This window comes from Haliotis cracherodii, unplaced genomic scaffold (assembly GCF_022045235.1).
Source record: "Haliotis cracherodii isolate W230 unplaced genomic scaffold, xgHalCrac1.p SCAF_20, whole genome shotgun sequence".
NCBI lineage: Eukaryota > Metazoa > Mollusca > Gastropoda > Lepetellida > Haliotidae > Haliotis > Haliotis cracherodii.
The window spans coordinates 16,302,764-16,323,927 of NW_027266276.1; the positions used below are offsets into that span (position 1 = coordinate 16,302,764).

At 41.3% G+C, this 21,164-nt stretch overlaps 1 protein-coding gene across 1 annotated transcript in view; it reads left to right on the forward strand.

The window, feature by feature from the left end:
- The window catches only part of LOC139470044 (mucin-3B-like), a 191,389-nt gene extending 177,231 nt beyond the window's left edge, over nt 1-14,158 (forward strand). The window contains exons 224-238 of the mRNA XM_071252333.1: nt 239-1,660; nt 2,189-4,357; nt 5,079-5,240; nt 5,648-5,906; nt 6,565-6,611; nt 7,148-7,226; nt 7,453-7,593; nt 7,835-7,878; nt 8,118-8,291; nt 9,428-9,592; nt 10,143-10,289; nt 10,740-10,936; nt 11,361-11,462; nt 12,436-12,761; nt 14,009-14,158. Coding sequence (XP_071108434.1) covers nt 239-1,660; nt 2,189-4,357; nt 5,079-5,240; nt 5,648-5,906; nt 6,565-6,611; nt 7,148-7,226; nt 7,453-7,593; nt 7,835-7,878; nt 8,118-8,291; nt 9,428-9,592; nt 10,143-10,289; nt 10,740-10,936; nt 11,361-11,462; nt 12,436-12,761; nt 14,009-14,015 — 5,441 coding nt within the window. The 3' untranslated portion in view covers nt 14,016-14,158. The remainder of the gene's footprint in view (nt 1-238; nt 1,661-2,188; nt 4,358-5,078; nt 5,241-5,647; nt 5,907-6,564; nt 6,612-7,147; nt 7,227-7,452; nt 7,594-7,834; nt 7,879-8,117; nt 8,292-9,427; nt 9,593-10,142; nt 10,290-10,739; nt 10,937-11,360; nt 11,463-12,435; nt 12,762-14,008) is intronic.
- Nucleotides 14,159-21,164: the final 7,006 nt, after the last annotated feature.

A 21,164-nucleotide genomic window follows, 5' to 3' on the forward strand; every position in this document is an offset into this window, starting at 1 on the left:
AAATAGAAAGAAATACCTCTAAGTTATGCAAAGCAATATCACCAGTATCTTCGACGTATGACTAACGGACAAAATCGTAAAAATGGAATGCATATTCATCAGAGCTGAAATACCCACCACAACAAAGAACAACTGTAGCAAATTGTAGGGGAAAGGACAAATGACACTTTTGAAGCTCATATTTCTCTTCTAATGATTAACGAAATACACAACCAACAAGATAATAATATCAATTAAGTAGGAATATCTACGAATGGGACAACTTCTGGAACAACAAGATACACAACCAGTGGTACTACCACGTCTGGAACAACAAGTGGAACTCAAACTTCTTCCTCGGGAACCACAACAAGAAGAACCACTACTTTTGGAACAACCACAACCAGTGGAACTACCACATCAGGTGCAACAACAAGTGGAACTACCACGTCTGGAACAACAACAACCAGTGGAACTACCACATCAGGTACAACAACCAGTGGAACTACCACGTCTGGAACAACCATGACCAGTGGAACTACCACATCAGGAACAACAACCAGTGGATCTACCCCATCAGGTACAACAACCAGTGGAACTACCCCATCAGGTACACCAACTAGTGGAACTACCCCATCAGGTACACCAACCAGTGGAACTACCACGTCTGGAACAACTACAACCAGTGGAACTACCACGTCTGGAACAACTACAACCAGTGGAAGTACCACGTCTGGAACAACAAAAACCAGTGGAACTACCACATCAGGTACAACAACAAGTGGAAGTACCACATCGGGTCCAACAACCCGTGGAACTACCACCTCAGGTACAGTAACTAGTGGAATTACCACTTCTGGAACAACTACAACAAGTGGAACAACAACTTCTGGAAGAACCACAACCAGTGGAACTACCACGTCTGGGACAACAACAACAAGTGGAACTACCACATCAGGTACAACAACCAGTGGAACTACCACCTCAGGTACAGTAACTAGTGGAATTACCACTTCTGGAACAACTACAACAAGTGGAACAACAACTTCTGGAAGAACCACAACCAGTGGAACTACCACGTCTGGGACAACAACAACCAGTGGAACTACCACATCAGGTACAACAACCAGTGGAACTACCACCTCAGGTACAGTAACTAGTGGAATTACCACTTCTGGAACAACTACAACAAGTGGTACAACAACTTCTGGAAGAACAACAACCAGTGGAACTACCACATCAGGTACAACAACCAGTGGAACTACCACGTCTGGAACAACAACCAGTGGAACTACCACCTCTGGAATAACCACAACCAGTGGAACAACCTCTTCTGGAATAACCACAACCAGTGGAACTACCTCATCAGGTACAACAACTAGTGGAACTACCACCTCTGGAACAACGGCAAGTGGAACTACCACTTCTGGAACTACCAGAACCAGTGGATCTACCACATCAAGTACAACAACCAGTGGAACTACCACACCAGGTACAACAACAACCAGTGGAACTACCACATCAGGTACAACAACCAGTGGAACTACCATTTCTGGAACAACCACAACCAGTGGAACTACCACATCAGGTACAACAACCAGTGGAGCTACCACACCAGGTACAACAACCAGTGGAACTACCATTTCTGGAACAACCACAACCAGTGGAACTACCACATCAGGTACAACAACCAGTGGAACTACCACGTCTGGAACAACAACCAGTGGAACTACCATTTCTGGAACAACCACAACCAGTGGAACAACCACACCAGGTACAACAACCAGTGGAACTACCACTTCTGGAACTACCAGAACCAGTGGATCTACCACATCAAGTACAACAACCAGTGGAACTACCACATCAGGTACAACAACCAGTGGAACTACCACACCAGGTACAACAACCAGTGGAACTACCACTTCTGGAACTACCAGAACCAGTGGATCTACCACATCAAGTACAACAACCAGTGGAACTACCACATCAAGTACAACAACCAGTGGAACTACCACACCAGGTACAACAACCCGTGGAACTACCACACCAGGTACAACAACCCGTGGAACTACCACCTCAGGTACAGTAACTAGTGGAATTACCACTTCTGGAACAACTACAACAAGTGGAACAACAACTTCTGGAAGAACCACAACCAGTGGAACTACCACGTCTGGGACAACAACAACCAGTGGAACTACCACATCAGGTACAACAACCAGTGGAACTACCACGTCTGGAACAACAACCAGTGGAACTACCACCTCTGGAATAACCACAACCAGTGGAACAACCTCTTCTGGAATAACCACAACCAGTGGAACTACCTCATCAGGTACAACAACTAGTGGAACTACCACCTCTGGAACAACGGCAAGTGGAACTACCACTTCTGGAACTACCAGAACCAGTGGATCTACCACATCAAGTACAACAACCAGTGGAACTACCACATCAGGTACAACAACCAGTGGAACTACCACACCAGGTACAACAACAACCAGTGGAACTACCACCTCAGGAACAACAACCAGTGGAACTACCACATCAGGTACAACAACCAGTGGAACTACCACTTCTGGAACTACCAGAACCAGTGGAACTACAACACCAGGTACAACAACCAGTGGAACTACCACACCAGGTACAACAACCAGTGGAACTACCATTTCTGGAACAACCACAACCAGTGGAACTACCACTTCTGGAACTACCAGAACCAGTGGAACTACCACACCAGGTACAACAACCAGTGGAACTACCACCTCAGGAACAACAACCAGTGGAACTACCATTTCTGGAACAACCACAACCAGTGGAACTACCACTTCTGGAACAACCTCAACAAGTGGAACTACCACATCAGGAACAACTACAACCAGTGGAACTACCACATCAGGAACAACTACAACCAGTGGTACAACAACATCAGGAACATCTAGAACCAGTGGAACTACCACTTCTGGAACAACTACAACCAGTGGAACTACCACTTCTGGGACAACCACAACCAGTGGAACTACCATATCAGGAACAACTACAACAAGTGGAACTACCACGTCTGGGACAACAACAACCAGTGGAACTACCACATCAGGTACAACAACCAGTGGAACTACCACGTCTGGAACAACAACCAGTGGAACTACCACCTCTGGAATAACCACAACCAGTGGAACAACCTCTTCTGGAATAACCACAACCAGTGGAACTACCTCATCAGGTACAACAACTAGTGGAACTACCACCTCTGGAACAACGGCAAGTGGAACTACCACTTCTGGAACTACCAGAACCAGTGGATCTACCACATCAAGTACAACAACCAGTGGAACTACCACATCAGGTACAACAACCAGTGGAACTACCACACCAGGTACAACAACAACCCGTGGAACTACCACCTCAGGAACAACAACCAGTGGAACTACCACATCAGGTACAACAACCAGTGGAACTACCACTTCTGGAACTACCAGAACCAGTGGAACTACCACACCAGGTACAACAACCAGTGGAACTACCACACCAGGTACGACAACCAGTGGAACTACCATTTCTGGAACAACCACAACCAGTGGAACTACCACTTCTGGAACTACCAGAACCAGTGGAACTACCACACCAGGTACAACAACCAGTGGAACTACCACCTCAGGAACAACAACCAGTGGAACTACCATTTCTGGAACAACCACAACCAGTGGAACTACCACTTCTGGAACAACCTCAACAAGTGGAACTACCACATCAGGAACAACTACAACCAGTGGAACTACCACATCAGGAACAACTACAACCAGTGGTACAACAACATCAGGAACATCTAGAACCAGTGGAACTACCACTTCTGGAACAACTACAACCAGTGGAACTACCACTTCTGGGACAACCACAACCAGTGGAACTACCACTTCTGGAACAATCTCAACAAGTGGAACTACCATATCAGGAACAACTACAACAAGTGGAGCTACCACATCTGGAACAACTAGAACCAGTGGAACTACAACACCAGGGGCAACAACCAGTAGAACTACCACTTCTGGAACAACAACAAGAGGAACTACCACGTCTGAAACAACTACAACCAGTGGAACTACCACATCAGGTACAACAACCAGTGGAACTACCTCTTCTGGAACAACAACAACCAGTGGAACTACCACTTCAGGTCTAACAACCAATGGAACTACCACGTCTGGAACAACAACAACAACAACAACCAGTGGAACTACCACATCAGGAACGACTACAACCAGTGGTACAACGACATCGGGAACAACTACATCCACTGGAACTACCTCTTCTGGAACAACTACATCCACTAGTACTATGACATCAGAAACAACCACAACCGGTGGTACTACCACTTCAGGTACAACAAGCAATGGAATGACCTCACCTGGAACAACCACAACCAGTGGTCCTATCACAACATTAACAGCCAGAACCAGTGGATTTTTATAATGAAATAACTCAACTGTACTTATTCGTAAAAGTAAAAAAGTGTTTAAGACGATAACACATTCTTCATCTTAGCCCAAAGACATCATTCAAAAAGGTTAAATACGGTCCTTTTTAACAGAAATATTAATCAAAACACATCAGTTCTACCACTTTTACCGTTACTTGTAACACGTTCTCAACATCCACATTTGCTTCATTCAATTCAGGACCCGTGAAGATCCGGGGTAGAATAGGTCTACCCATGCTTGCTGTAAAAGGCGACTATGCATGTCGTAAGAGGCTACTAACGGGATCGGATGGTCAGGCTGGCTGACTTGGTTGATGCATGTCATCGTATCCCAATTGCTCATGATATCAGTCACTGGATTGTCTGGTCCAGACTCGATTATTTACAGACCGCCGACATAGCTGTAATATTGTTGTTAAACAACAAACAAACAAAATTTACAAACTGAAAAATAATCAATTATTTTCATTTTGCAGAAATATTATGTCACACTGTGTTGAATCGCTGTCTGGAGTCAAATAATATTGTCACTTGCAAATAATATATTTTTGACAAATGTAGCCTGGATGGACTTGGTATAAGGATAGCTTTCATATCTATTAATTACTTAATAATGTTTCAGTGCCACCAACATGTTGGGAAACGTGGGGAGAGTGGTCCGCCTGCGAATCTGGATGTGTCGCCGTTACGAGAACCAGAAACAGAAACTGCACTGATGACGTCAGGTGCAACTGCGATTCCTCGAATGTACAGGAGACGCCATGTCCATCAGACTGTTCTACACGTAAGTTGGCACCAGTTTGTTCTTCACACGAAACTAGAATATATCCCATGTCAGAAGTTACACGTTAGTTGGCACCAGCTAGTTCTTCACACGGAACTAGAATATATCCCATGTCAGAAGTTACACATACGTTGGCACCAGCTAGTTCTTCACCCGAAACTAGAATATATCCCATGTCAGAAGCTACACGTTAGTTGGCACCAGCTTGTTCTTCACACGGAACTAGAATATATCCCATGTCAGAAGCTACACAAAAGTTGGTACCAGCTAGTTCTTCACACGAAACTAGAATATATCCCATGTAAGAAGTTACACAAAAGTTGGTACCAGCTAATTCTTCATACGGACACTTGTTGAATATGACTTAAAGGAACATTAATTTACTCACTCACTATTTCTTTCCATAGCTGTTTGCGGAGAAAACATGAAGATCAGTACAAACTGCAATGAGACCTGCGAGACCTGTTACGGCATGCGATTTTCCGCGTCCTGTGTGGCCGCTGGTGACTGCGTCATTGGTGAAACATGTGTCTGCGAGGAAGGCTACAAGATGGAGGACTCCAAGTGCATACCTAAGGAAGAATGTGGATGTTACGATAGTGAAGGGAAAAAGTACAATGAAGAAGAAGTTTACCCATCACCAAGTGGAAACACATGTGAAGAATGGTATTTCAAGTTTTTAAAGTCGTTTCTATCTCATATGATATTGATAACATGAATTCTGAACTAACTTTATGTAATTAAGGAAGCTTAGTTTACTATAAGCATGTAGGAGGTACGTTTTCTCCCCATAAACTCTTGGCAAATGAGTTTCCGTCCACCTGTTCTGCAGGTCCGATTGATTTGGTGCGATGAGTTGTCCGTTGTCTCTCCTTCCAATAACTGATAACTTATTACCCTGAAAGCAAGCTGAAGGGAAGAAAGAAACAACTGGAGAATGTTTGAACTTGACATTCATTCGTTAAAATTCGTTCCCTTACCGTCCCGTATCGTTCCCGTATCGTATTCTGCACTGAATTGTGGCCAGGGGTGTAACAAAATAGCCCACTTTTTAGAATTTATCTTCTTGAAATTCACCGTTTCAAATGTAGTGAAACATATTGTATTTGTACTGTGGGATATCAAATGGGATATCCTTAAGCAGATAATATTATGTGGCCAACGGTAAAAGCGTTTCGAGAAATACCCACTGGCTTTGCCTGCTTAGAAGATGATTGAAACTTGTAGAAAATATTGCCCTACTGTAATGTCAAGACGAAAACCTGTAATCGTTTGGATACATCGCATCCTCATGTTGTACCAATCAGTTTTGTTTTGTTTTCAGCAAATGTAATTTTGAGAAAAAATTCGTCTGTACGCCAAAGGATAACTGTAAGTATCCACATTGTTTTTCTTTTTTTATGGAGAGTTGATATTGTTAATGACTTAGTCAGTAGCTGAAAGAGTGAATGCGAATTGTGCCTAACAAAGTTAGAAGTAAACCAGTATCGCATCGCATGTGTATTATCATGATGTGCTGATGAGACTTACACACTATAGAAAACCGATATTACATCTTCTTAATGTTTCTGTAAGATCAAAAGTTCTTACATATGTAGTGAATAAAAAGCAATATGCCATCAATGTAAGTAGTATGTTTAGTATTGACACTGGAATGATTCACCTGTATTACATTAAGGAAAAGTTGCATTTTTTAAATGAATAAAATCCTCCAGCACAGAAAATTCGGGCAACTCCCATACCCACGTATGATGTTTTTCGAACAGTAACATTTTACAGTAAAGATTTCAATATGCAGTGTTTGGATACCAATCAAATATTTTTTATCGAATATCTCGATTAACTCGACTTACTAGGTAAGTCTCTCATTTGAAAACAAAGTATTATTGATTGCATGTTTTGTCTAGGCTGCAACTGGGCTGAATGGACATCGTGGGGTGCATGCGATCCACTATGCGGAAGGAATGCCACAAAATCGAGGACAAGGTTTGTGTTGGCTAACTGATCACTTTCTGTCTTTCTGGGGTATGTTTGACATTCTGGGAATATCAATGCAGACAGGAACCAATCTTTAACCTAAACAACTTAACGGCGAACCACGATGAGACTGAGAATTACAGATGACGTCGGGGACACTGTTTGCACTGTCGTTTAAAAAGATTTTTGTTTGTTATATGAAGACATCTGTAACAGCAAATGCTTGTTTCTTTAGGGTCGCACAGAGCACAGCTACCTGCGATGAGCAACAGCCGAAGACTGAGACCGCCGACTGCGTTGTACCACTATGTGCTTGCAATTATGAGGGTAACTTCATCCCAAGCGGCGAAACGGTCAGAGAGGAGTGCTTCACTATGTATGTACATGGCACATTTAGACATAATCTTTAAAATTAGTTTGTCCGTTCAAAGGAAGGCAGTTGCTCTTTTCCCAGTGTGAGTTAATATTTAGCTATTATATTTTTTTATAAACTTACGAACAAGCTGCACGCACATTCACTTACAAACACACATATACACGTCCTCATACATACAGAAGCAGACTTCTGCATAATAGTTTTAGCATTTGTCTTATGAATCCGAATTTATTTGTTCCAGTGAATGCGAAGACGGAAACTACACCAAGGTTCCCGGGGCACCAAGTACGTTATGCTAAGGAAACGATGAGAACATGTGTGCAAGGATGAATATCATACTATGCCAAACTCTTGAAAACCAAATCAAAGCTTATTCATTGACATGGCAGAAACTATTTATCGACCTTTAATTATCCAATTGTTCTCCCTCAAGCATACCTAACTCTCTGCCCTCTATCAAAGATAAAATGACTGGGTATCCCAGATCTTTGTGTACTCGGTTTAATATATGTTTACTTTTGCAGTTGATGGCAAGTATAAGGAATGGAGCCAGTGGTCAACCGATTCTTGTAATGGTAAGAAGTGCAGGGACAGGAACATGACAAGGTCAAGAGAGTGCGATGGACCAAAATGCGAAGGCCAAGACTGTGCTAATGGTCCCATACATGTGGAGACAGAGCCTTGTGGAACAGCTGAGTGTACGTTTTAAACCTTCAGTTACCGGATACTGGTGTTCAGTCTCGGTTCTTTTAGGGTATTTGGTTTGTTTTTCCCATGAGTGGTGTCCCATGCAATGATATTAATGGGCTTCGTAAAATTCCTTTCATTTTAGCGATATTGTGCTAACGTATCATATCAAGTAAAACTGAGTATTGTATATGACGTAATGATTTCTCTTTTGTGGATTCAATGAGGTGTAATGCGTCGTTTACGTTTTGTAGCATTTCGGGAAGCCCAGTTGTTAAGAGGTCGTACGCAAAGGTTTGATTCACCACATACGTATAATGTGGGAGGATTAATCCTGCTGCATCTTTCCAGGGTTTTGTTAAACTATTGCTCTGAAGTGGCGTAATATTGACATGTGTGATAGGCTGGTGATTTACTGATGCTATGATAAAACAGACAGACAGACAGACAGACAGACAGTTTATTCAGTAAGAAGGCCATAGGTCCATAATACAGATAGTGGTTGATTGTATGAACTACGCATGCCAAGGAAGTAATCGATTTAAGTTTCTCTTAGCCGTTGGACTTTATATAGATATAAACATGTGTTATATACAACATCAAAGTTTTCTGATGAAATAATTTCAGTAAACGAAACAGTTTGAAACTTGATATACTGTTTAAGATACATATTTCTTAGGGCTGAATAACGCTGAATAAAGTAAAACATGAAATTCATCTTCAATAAAAGTTATACCATTTTCTATGCAATATTTACATAATCGTTCAGTGTATGGGACATTTGTGTATCTCCCCAAGTCAATTGCAAGTTTAAACTTGCTACATCTGAAACGAGTCATACATATTCTCAGATGTACTGGTATGGGGAGTGTAAGATATTTTTCAACATTTAACAGGGATTTAAAATGTTTATAATAAAAGGTATCAGATATACTATTGATAGAACTACACCATGTTTGTTGAAGGTTATCAAATAATCTTTGCTTAAAAAGATTAATAAATATCTTCACATTGCCAACATCTTGTGTTAACCATACATATCCAAAACCTAATTTAAACAAAATATTCTTAACGTGAGTAGCCCATGTGGTGCGACCAGAATGGTCAAGTGATTTGAGCATTAGGATATAATTGTTCTCTCTCACAGGCTGCGAGCCTGTATGGACTGCTTGGACCGAGTGCAGCAAGGACTGCGTCAAAGATGGTGAAGACAAAGGTGTCAGAACAAGGAACTTCACAATCGCCAATCCCGACGACAAGAACTGTCAGAACAATGAGATGACAGAGGAGCCCTGCGGAGAGCCATGCTATTGTAAGCTTCTGATTGCATTATAGTAAAGGTAGCAGTAGAGGTTTCAATGGGATATCATCATAATAGTCACGTTTATGTTCAGACCTTACTAGCGTTTGTCAAATATATCAAATAGTCGTCACACACATTATAGAATTCTGTGAATTGATTCTTGAGGAAATATGTGGATACCTTGAATGTGAATAAAAATGTAACATTTCCTCAGACTACTAACAATGTAACATTGTCTCAGACGTTAACAATGTAACATTGCCTCAGATGGCTAACAATGTAACATTGCCTCAGATGGCTAACAATGTAACATTGCCTCAGATTGCTATGTAACATTGCATCAGACTGCTAACAATGTAACATTGCCTCAGATGGCTAACAATGTAACATTGCCTCAAATTGCTATGTAACATTGCCTCATACTGCTAACAATGTAACATTGCCTGAGATGGCTAACAATGTAACATTTACTCAAACTGCTAACAATGTAACATTGCCTCAGACGGCTAACAATATAACATTCACTCATACGGCTAACACTGTTATATTTACTCAAAAGGCAACAAGTACATTTGGAGCGAATGGGCAACATGTGAAGGCACATGTGGACTTCAAAACGTCACAAGAACACGTGATATACAGAATGATGTGAGGTGTCAAGATGTGCCAACAGAGGAGTCCCGCAAGTGCTACATTGAAGCATGCAGTAAGTACATTCATTAAACGATCGTTTATTGATTATGTATTCTTCATCGTTAAGCGTTGTCTGTGGTATACATTTCGTGATTTCTCTCAATGATGTTTATTTTTATGAATACAAATATTGATAAGTAGTCTTCGAAGTTCGTTATACTTGACTATCCAGTTTCAATGTTACTATTCCATGTTCATGCCAAACCTTGGTTTATTTCTCGTTTAACACAACTCCCAGCAATAAGCCAGCTACATGACTGCGGTGTGTAAATAATCTAGTATGATCCAGTGATTGACATCATGAGCATCGATCCACGCAATTGGGATACGATGACAGACAATACACCAAGTCAGTGAGCCTGATCACCATGTCCCATGAATTGCCTCTTACAACGAGCATAGGTTGCTCAATTCCATCTTCAAGCAAAGAGCCAAACTTGGAAATGAAGTTTCTTTTTTTCAGAATGCGACAAACCCAACGAGGAGTATAGCAACTACACCAACTGCCAAATGACTTGTGAAGATAGGAACCCGAAGGACAACTGCGATGCCACTCCAATGCCCGGATGTATGTGTACCAACAACACTGTCCGACGTGGCAGCGATTGCGTGACAATAGAGGAGTGTCAAGAATGTATTTACAACGGTAAAGTGTATAAGGTGAGTTTCCATAACTCTGTTTCACACTGCTAATAGTACTGTAGACTGATTAAGAGTGCTAATGGGACAGCAATATTATAGATAGAGAATAACACCCTATTAGTCAGTATTATATTGATTGTGATCTCATTTCTATACTTTGAGAATAAAAAGGGACATTGGGTTCCTCTCTTCGACGCAATATATTCTATCTTGCGTAACCAAGCCATGCTGAAGGGGTTTGTGAGCCTCGCTTATGAAACATCTGTTACAAAGAAAATTATTTTCGTCGAATATAATTGTTTGGAAATATGATAAGTCGTACAGCCAGTTGTAAGTGTTTTTGACGTCATGATATCCGTACAGGCATACTACTGGATTTACAGGACGTCGTCACCATGCTAGATGTCATACGAGTAACATTAACGCTGTTCTCTTATTCCAGGACGGGGACGTCATCACGGATCCATCAGATAACTGCACCAAGTTCATCTGTGAAGAAGGGGTGCCACTGCCACATGACGACTGTGTGAAAGAATGCAACCCAGTAAGTATTGATGTTGTTCCAAACAAGGATCTGCAATATTAACTCTTACTAACGTCGTATGACAACCAATTGATGACAACGTGAACACTCGGGATGTGATAACACGCTAACAGTTAGGTCACACGTTGATTCTTGTGGGCTCACACGACCATTCTGCCCCGTTGATACATTTGTAGAATAAGTGGTGCATTTCGGTTCCTTCTTGTCGTTGATAAACTATGCGTATTTAAAAGGAAAGATGTAATGGCGCAGCAATCGCAATGAAAATGGTATATGTTTATTTCTAAACAGCGACACTGAGGCTGAATAATAAATAGACCAGGACAGTCGTAACTGTAATCCAATTCCCAAGATATTGTTTATTTCATCTAAATGACCCTCCTTGATTAGGACCATAGTCTGATCTGCAACCATTCCTTGTTCCAATGGCGGCCATAAGTGGCGTTGATGCTCTTTCAAATGAAGAATTCTTCTTTGCCCCATTCTGATTAGATTGCACTGCTGGGTGTGTTGTCACAAGCGTATTAGTAGTACACTGTTACATATCTATATGGAAGTATCCACGTCTGCTTGGCTCCATCATCTGAAACCATTTTTTAAAATATGTTTCATGAATGAACAGTTCTTTTGAAATAAAAGGGGTTGCTATTTGTTATATACTATTTTTAGCCTAAGGTTGTTTAGTTAACAATCCTTTTTCACACAAAAAAGCCTTACAAGGTTAATATAACAAAAAAGGTTGATATTATGAATATTGCTGGGGATATTTTTATTAAATTGTGAGCTCAGCCTTCACGGCAAAAACATCTACAACAATATTATGATCCCTAACTTTGTTTGTTCGAAATAGTATCTTAATTACATATCAATTTATGTCACCAACCAAGTCTCGAACGATGTAGGGCGGAATCTTATTGAGGACCCCATGAAATTGATGAATGAGGTGCAATTAAACTTCAACTATTCATTACAGGACACCGAAGATATGGTACTTGCTCCCGAAGGCTCTTGCTGCAAGTATGAATGTAAGAAGAAGACATGCCAACCCTCTGCTGATAAGGTCAAGATTGGCGTGGAGGGTTGTATTGCAAGCTTTGAGGTAGATCAGTACTTCTGCAAGGGTGACTGCGGGCCTAGTTCCTTCACCTACGATGTCTCTAAGAATAACGAGATGGTGAAGGAGTGTAGATGTTGCATCCCTGCCGAGACGTCTCTCCAGAACTACACCGTCACCTGTGACGACAATTCTTCCCGTACCATCAGCATCAGGAAAATCACCAGCTGCTCATGTAACATGTGGTACGTATAACAACCTGCACGCCCAACATGTTTGGACTTCATGCCCCTGTGAACAGCATTTCATTAGCGACATTGCCATGTAAGGTTGAGGTAAAGAGTGACGCGGATCAAAGACTATAATCTAATGGGTGAAACCTACCAGCAGTGGTAGAGCTTCGACAAACCGAGGATAATGATTGTGGTGTGTCTAGGATTTGAACCAATGACCAGCCGACACTGCATAGAGCGACACATCCTCTTAAAGTATTCGGCCAACCGTTTTATGAGTACCTGTCGATTTCTTATCTCTTATCTCTATTGACCCTAATCGTAGTTTCTTTAATTGAACGCTGGTACATCAATAAGCCAAACCTCTATATGGGTCGCGGGAGGGGGGCGCGATCATCTGAAGCAGAGTTGCGTCTCTTCGTAGAGTCAGGATCCGCGGTGGGCGTATATTCGAATCCCAGCAACTATCGGATTTTGGTGTTTGGTTTGTCAGCGCCGTGCCACTTGCATACTGTCTCCCCCCACTGAGCCGTCTATACTTCTTAAAGCAGCGTTAACTCAGTCACGCCCTGACTTACGTCTTCAGAAGCTTCAATATTATGCATGTCCTCTCTTTAAATGTTCTTTGTATTTAGGAGTCTTCTCGTTAAATGTATTGTAATGTTAGCCTGTCTGGTAACGTACTTTGTACAGTTACAAGACCGTGTTTCAATAGAGTAATCCGATATGCCGTGTTTCAATAGAGTAATCCAATATGCCGTGTTTCAATAAAGTAATCCAATATGCCGTGTTTCAATAGAGTAATCCAATATGCCGTGTTTCAATAGAGTAATCCAATATGCCGAATGCGTCCTTCAGGGGTGGTGACTCTGTTATTATATGCCGAATGCGTCCTTCAGGGGTTGTGACTCTGTTATTTTATGCCGAATGCGTCCTTCAGGGGTTGTGACTCTGTTATTATATGCAGAATGCGTCCTTCAGGGGTGGTGACTCTGTTATTATATGCCGAATGCGTCTTTCGGGGGTTGTGACTCTGTTATTATATGCCGAATGCGTCCTTCAGGGGTTGTGACACTGTTATTATATGCCGAATGCGTCCTTCAGGGGTTGTGACTCCGTTATTATATGCCGAATGCGTCCTTCAGGGGTTGTGACACTGTTATTATATGCCGAATGCGTCCTTCAGGGGTTGTGACTCCGTTATTATATGCCGAATGCGTCCTTCAGGGGTTGTGACTCTGTTATTTTGTTTTTTTCAGTGCGTAAAGGCCGAGGTAACCAGTCTTGGAATATGTTGAAATAAAGACTGCAGTACTCACGCTACAGAGCAAGCATTATTAACTTATCTATGTATTTGTGAATTGTAATTTGAAAAGTGAATAAAATATGCATAATTATATAAATATAAATGTATGTGTTGTGTTGTGCAGCTACTGCCGAGTAGCTACTGAGGGTAGTAGTCATTACTAAAACATGGAATTACGTAATGGAGGCTGGATTCAAGGCTATGTTCGGTTAGTCACACATTCAGTTGCGAGACATAGTTGAAACATCATCGGCAAATGGTGTTCGCTTAGCCAATTAAATGAACACATATATTTGTATTCGGCGACAAGCACATCAGCGATACAAAAGTGTATGTACATCAACACTACAATAAATAGAATGTGTCGGTTTTCACAACTCAATTTAAAAAGACGTAAAAAGAGCAAATAACACAAAAGCAGAGGGATGTGTCGGTTAGCAAACATCAACATAACATCGAAAGACTTTGTATACACTACACAACATCTAAATATGTGTCGGTTTGAACAGATCATCACAACGCACAAAAGACGTGTCATCTTGAACATACCAATTCAACTCCAAAAACATGTGTAGGTTTGCACACATGCTTGGTGGCGGGTTTGGATGTCTTGTGATAGTTGAGAGAGAGAGAGAGAGAGAGAGAGTCAATGGATGGAAGAACTATGTTCGGTAAGCTTGATAACAAGTTTGAGTTTCCGTGGCTTTCCCACCTTACAGTGAAAGCAGTCACAGATCATGTGGTGCCAACTGACTTTGTTCTAAGTTTGTCTCTATTCAGCCAACATTCAATACGTATCTGGCAGATGAGGTGATGTGGAACACGTGTGTATGTGTAGCTGCTTGTTCTACCCGGAACTAATGTTTCAGTGCCAGCCCACTGACATACAATGTTGCAGCATAACATGGATACCCCACTCAGACACACTATACTGACTACCAGCCAATCGGTCTCTGTTTTATCTCCTAAACGCCGAGCGCTAAGCGTGGTAACAAGTACCATCTGTTGATGTATTTTAGTATGACGCGGCCAGGGGATCGAACCAGCGACCTACCGCTTTCTGGGTAGGAGTTCTATCCACTAGACCGCGGAGGCGGTCAGTATCTGGTAAGATGCAGGGGTAATGTAAGACCTTTTCGCTGTACAGCTTGTACTGAGAATACACTTTTAAAGTCGCCTGATCGTTGATAACACTCAATCCAGTATTATAAGTGTCCCTACATTTGGATTAGAAGGTATTATTAAAATATAATAGTGTCCACTATCACACAGTTATAACCATTCTTTCCTGACGTGTGCGGGTTCCTTACTTAAAGTATACTGTGTACAAATAAATCAAACAACGGGAATACTTGATGAAAACGGTGGAGTGTAACACTGTGACAATAACAGACGTCACGTCAACAATAGTGGAGTGTGACACATACAGACGTCACGTCAACAATAGTGGAGTGTAACACTGTGACACATACAGACGTCACGTCAACAATAGTGGAGTGTAACACTGTGACACATACAGACGTCACGTCAACAATAGTGGAGCGACCACCTTCACAGCAATTAATACAATTGTTGTGGAAGAGGGCGTTAGATCTGACCATCTACCATCGGACGCGTGGGTTCTTTTGAGTGCACAGTGTGAATGTACTGTACACTAGGGGTAGTGACAACATTCTAAAGACCCGGGCCCTGTTCCACAAAGCTTTCGTAGCGCTACGACTGTCGTAAGTCTTATATATTAAGGTATGGGAATCTTAGCGCTACGAATGCTTTGTGAAACAGGGCCCTGGCGCGTGCTAACCGTTCCACGGTTGATTATACTAATTTTCACCATCTCAATTTCAAGTTTATTCTAAATACATTAGAGACCAATATCCAACTCATTTCCCCCACGAGCAGCAAGATTTGGCGTTTTATTACCTACATCCAAGAAGAAACGAGCGGCTCTATTTTGAATAGCATTAATACAGCTATTTTTTTGGTTACCCCTGATAGGTGACGCGTAAGGCATGATGGGTTGTACGAAGCCATGTAAAGATATTAAATACTTCATAAGACACTCCTCCAAATGATTTAACTTTACTAATTATAACGCCTAATGCCCTGCCAGCTGATTTCGCGATTCCTTCAGCAGTATAATTCAAAATTCCTGAAACCATTTGCCGGGGTAGTTTCTATAACACACAAATAATTCAAACTAGTTTTTGCAATGGGCGGTAAACGATAGTGGACGATAAACAATTGGGCAAAATATAATTATGTATTCTACTTTTTGCAGATGATATAATTTTTATAGATAGCACAGTGCTGGAAATGAAAAATATAGTAAATAAATAGTTGCTCATTGAAATAAAAGTAAATTAAGTACTAACAATAACAAGGGCAAAGTTATTGTCTTTTGGGGCGGTTGGGCGTTTACGTAATTGTGAAAAGTATTTTCTTGGGGAGGAAAATGTTGAAATTGTCCCAAGTAATTAATACTTAGGAACTCGTCTGTCATCATTAGGAAACTAGCATGCAACCCAAAAACACTTTCTCCAGAAGCCACAAAGGTTTTAAATACTTTGAAAAATAGAATTAGAGATTTTTTATTACCTACCCTATGCTGTACTCTTACATGTGTTCGATGTTAAGATCTCGAACATTCTCTTGTATCTATCTGGGGATTTCATCATTGGCGAGATATTATTAATGTTCATGGTCGCTTTTACAGATCTCAAATCTGAATAGATAAGTTCCCAACATCCGGGTAGAAGCTCCATAAAAGTTAACCAACTTATGAAAATATAATACAATTTTGGATAAAATTTGTGACTCAAACTGAAAATCACATTATACACGAGGCATACCTACAGGAGCGTAATCTCGCTTATTTGGGTATTAAAAACGTATTAAATGCTTGGCGTTAAATTTTAAAGGACTGTTATATAATTATGGTTTTGGTTTTAAGTGTGATAATTAGAATAATGTATAGTTTCCATTTTTAAACAATGTATATTTATTTGTACTTGAGGCCTCAGGCCCATATACAAAGTATACAAAGTATACAAAAATACAAAATGTACATCAAGGGCGATGGCGGTTTATTATATATATATATTCAATGATAACAGAGTGTACAGTAATTAATGATAACATTCTCTCCTTACAATTGAAGCTTTACAAAATTTTAACAAGTATTCTACTATAGCTGGATCATAATCATTCATTAAATTAACAAAACATTTGGATGTGCATTTGCTTAAATATTTCTTTGGTACAAAAAGGTTTCTCAAATCATTAATACATGGGCATTTCATTATTGTGTGTGTGGAATTCATCCTCTAACTCATTTAAATTACAATTCTGAGAGATTCTTTTACATTTTTCAACATTTTTCCATCTTCCAACATTTATGTAGATTTTTGCAACTCCAGTTCGTAAAAGAGCTAAGTATGTTCTATGCATTAAATACTTTTTGCAATACACATATGGTTCAGCATTTAATGAAAATTTGGAAGACAAAGGTGCATTGATATTGATAAGCAAAACCATTTTGAACACACATGCTTTATTTCTTAACTCTATTTATTTTGTATCATTAAACCTCATTTTTGTAAAGAAATGGTCATGTACGACGTTGAAAGCCTATCGCATTGCAATGAGTCGTTTTAAATGCTCAGGGCGCTCTCTCGTGGTTGAAATGGGTAGAAAAATGGCTATGTTACGTAATGAAAAATATTGTCTTTTGAAAAATGAAAAATATAGTACTTTTTTTTTGTCTAGAATGTCCTTTGTATTATAGAATAAAAGAAAAAGTCATTCCTTGTTATTTTAATAACAACATTACTTGTCAGACATTCATAAAACTTTGAACGTCACAAAATCCACAAATTATCAGTTGTCTAGCCAAATATATATTATCTTTCAAGAAACGTGAAAGGTTTTTAGACCCAAAATTGTAATTGTTAAAAGTTTTAGCTAAAGGTGCTCGTCCATTTAATTCTACGTAATACTGTTTATCGTGTACTGTATACTGGGACTGTGTAGACTGGGACTGGGACCTCTGTACTGAATGAGTAAACCATTTGTTAGGAGCGGCAGAACACGTGGCCATCGAGCGTGGACATTAGCTGCACTCCCGTTACTCGTACTCCAGTAGCCTCATGAAAGTTTGCAGCAATTTGATTCGTCGTTTGAGTTCGATTTCGTAGAGCCTGATTTCGGATCAATGTACCTGTACTCTTGTCGTTGACCTGGGCCGATCGTCAACATTTTGGTTTTGTTGGTACCTGTTCTGTAGTATGCTAATCACAGACTACACGTTTTGACCACTGCACGCTGACTTCTGCCAGTATCCAGCATGCCTATAGTTCGTAGGCTCTCCGCGCGTTGCAGACGCCGCGTCGCTAGTTCATACACAAACAATGAATGAAATCAGATAAATCACAACTGTATGATAAGCGGAATCAATAAGATTGATTAAGAATAATGATCCATACACATTAATAGACCGACCTGGAAAATATCAAAATCAGGAATAACACCCAACGCACGTGTGTGTCACTACTGCGTGAGGCACGTGCAAGTTATAAAAGGTGTTTTGGTGTCAAGTTTTACAGACATAAACATTCTTACATAGGATGTTTGTCGTGAACACATATTTTTGTTCTACTACTACTTGGTATTAACATTTGTATTTCATGAAACAGGGAAGCCAACTCGTCAACGTGAACATATTGGACTGATTTACATATTGAATTCCTGAATTAATGCAAACTGCTTATGTGTGTTAGAACATAGTTTACACATATTTGTACAACACACCAGTGAACAATGTACCGTATGCTTGCGACTCGGACGTGGACTGTTCATCTACCGTCATATAACACACACCAGTTAGAACAGAAACATGCTCATGTTGGTACAAATGACAAAAACAGACACATAGACGGTTTTTATGTAATATTTAAAGGTCACCCGACCAAAATATTCACAGAAAAGGGATTGAAGCACACATAACATATTTGACCAAACATATAATGTCTATGTATATTTACACATTTAGGACATTGGTTTATTCGGATGTTTTCATTTCTGTTATATTCATAAGGGGAAATAAATAAATTACCAATACTGCAAGTGCATTTTTATATCAAAGCATCATCGAGTGTTGATGTCTCACCACAGACTTTCGGTCGTGAGTATTGTGAGGACACCCGACCTTCAGTTTGTCTCACTACAGATAGTCGGTACGGTGTCTATTTGCACAAAGCTATAGACGCACAACCCTTCAGTGTCGTTCATAGTCGACTTCACTAGTTAATTGTGGCTATAGTATTGAATAACAGTAGTTGTCAGCAGCGCTACAGTACCGCTCCTGGCTTCTGATTGGTTGAGAGGATTACGTGACCTCTGTGACGTCATTTCAGGTCACGTGACCTGCGCATGCGGCACATCCGTTTCCGGTGGCATGCGCCTCCAAGATGGCGTCACATCCGTTTCCGGTGGCGTGCGCACCTCCAAGAGGGCTACACATCCGTTTCCGGTGGCGTGCGCCTCCAAGAGGGCAGCGCATCCGTTTCCGGTGGCGCGCGCCTACAAGAGGGCGTCGCGTCCGTTTCCGGGGAGGAGGGATGGGGAAAAACCCAGAGAAACTGTCGTACAAGGTGAACAAGATCGACATGGTTAAACTGTTGTTCTTTTGTTGTTCTAAAAATAGAAATAGAAAAGGCAATGGTGGTGAAGGGAGGAGGGAGGAGGAGGGTAGAGGGAGGAGGGAGGAGGGAGGAGGAGGGATTCAGGGAGGGAGGAAGGCGGGAAGGGAGTCGGGTTCTTTGTTTTGTTTTGTTTTGGTGGTTGTGTGGCGATGGCATGTGGAGATGATAGCTCACTGAGACGAGCTTATCATACACAGTCGACGACTCTGCCACTTTGTTGCTAGGTTGACGTCATATCGGCGAAGGATCTTGCAACAACATTCCACAAACATGTCATCGGGTATGGTGATGTGATTGTAAACTTTGAGGTGTAAGGTTTCGTTCCACAAGGCGATCGTGTATTGTAGCCCACTATGGCAGTCACATAGCCACAACTAGTGAAGTCGACTATGAACGACACTGAAGGGTTGTGCGTCTATAGCTTTGTGCAAATGGACACCGTACCGACTATCTGTAGTGAAACAAACTGAAGATCGGGTGTCCTCACAATACATGTGGAATATGTAAAATTTATCTCCAAATTATCTCCAGAAGATTAACTACATTGCCAGTTTTATATATAAATTAAAAATGGCATCTAACCAGGGAATTGGAACGTTTGTTCTGAAAAACATTGGCATTATGACCAGGGTGGCATTATAACCAGGGTGGCAGTATAACCAGGGTGGCATTATAACCAAGGTGGCAGTATAACCAGGATGGCATTATAACCAGGGTCGCAGTAGAACCAGGGTGGCAGTATAACCAGGGTGGCATTATAACCAGGGTGGCATTATGACCAGGGTGGCAGTATAATCAGGGTGGCATTATGACCAGGGTGGCAGTATAACCAGGGTGGCAGTATAACCAGGGTGACATTATAACCAGGGGTGGCAGTATAACCAGTGGTGGCAGTATAACCAGGGTGGCAGTATAATCAGGGTGGCAGTATAACCAGGGTGGCATTATAACCAGGGTGGCGTTATAACCAGGGTGGCAGTATAACCAGGGTGGCATTATAACCAAGGTGGCAGTATAACCAGGGCTGGCAGTATAACCAGGGTGGCAGTATAACCAGGGTGGCAGTATAACCAGGGGTGGCAGTATAACCAGGGTGGCATTATAACCAGGGGTGGCAGTATAACCAGGGTGGCAGTATAACCAGGGGTGGCAGTATAACCAGTGGTGGCAGTATAACCAGGGTGGCAGTATAACCAGGGTGGCATTATAACCAGGGTGGCAGTATAACCAGGGTGGCATTATAACCAGGGTGGCGGTGGCAGTATAACCAGTGGTGGCAGTATAACCAGGGTGGCAGTATAATCAGGGTGGCAGTATAACCAGGGTGGCAGTATAATCAGGGTGGCAGTATAACCAGGGTGGCATTATAACCAGGGTGGCAGTATAACCAGGGTGGCATTATAACCAGGG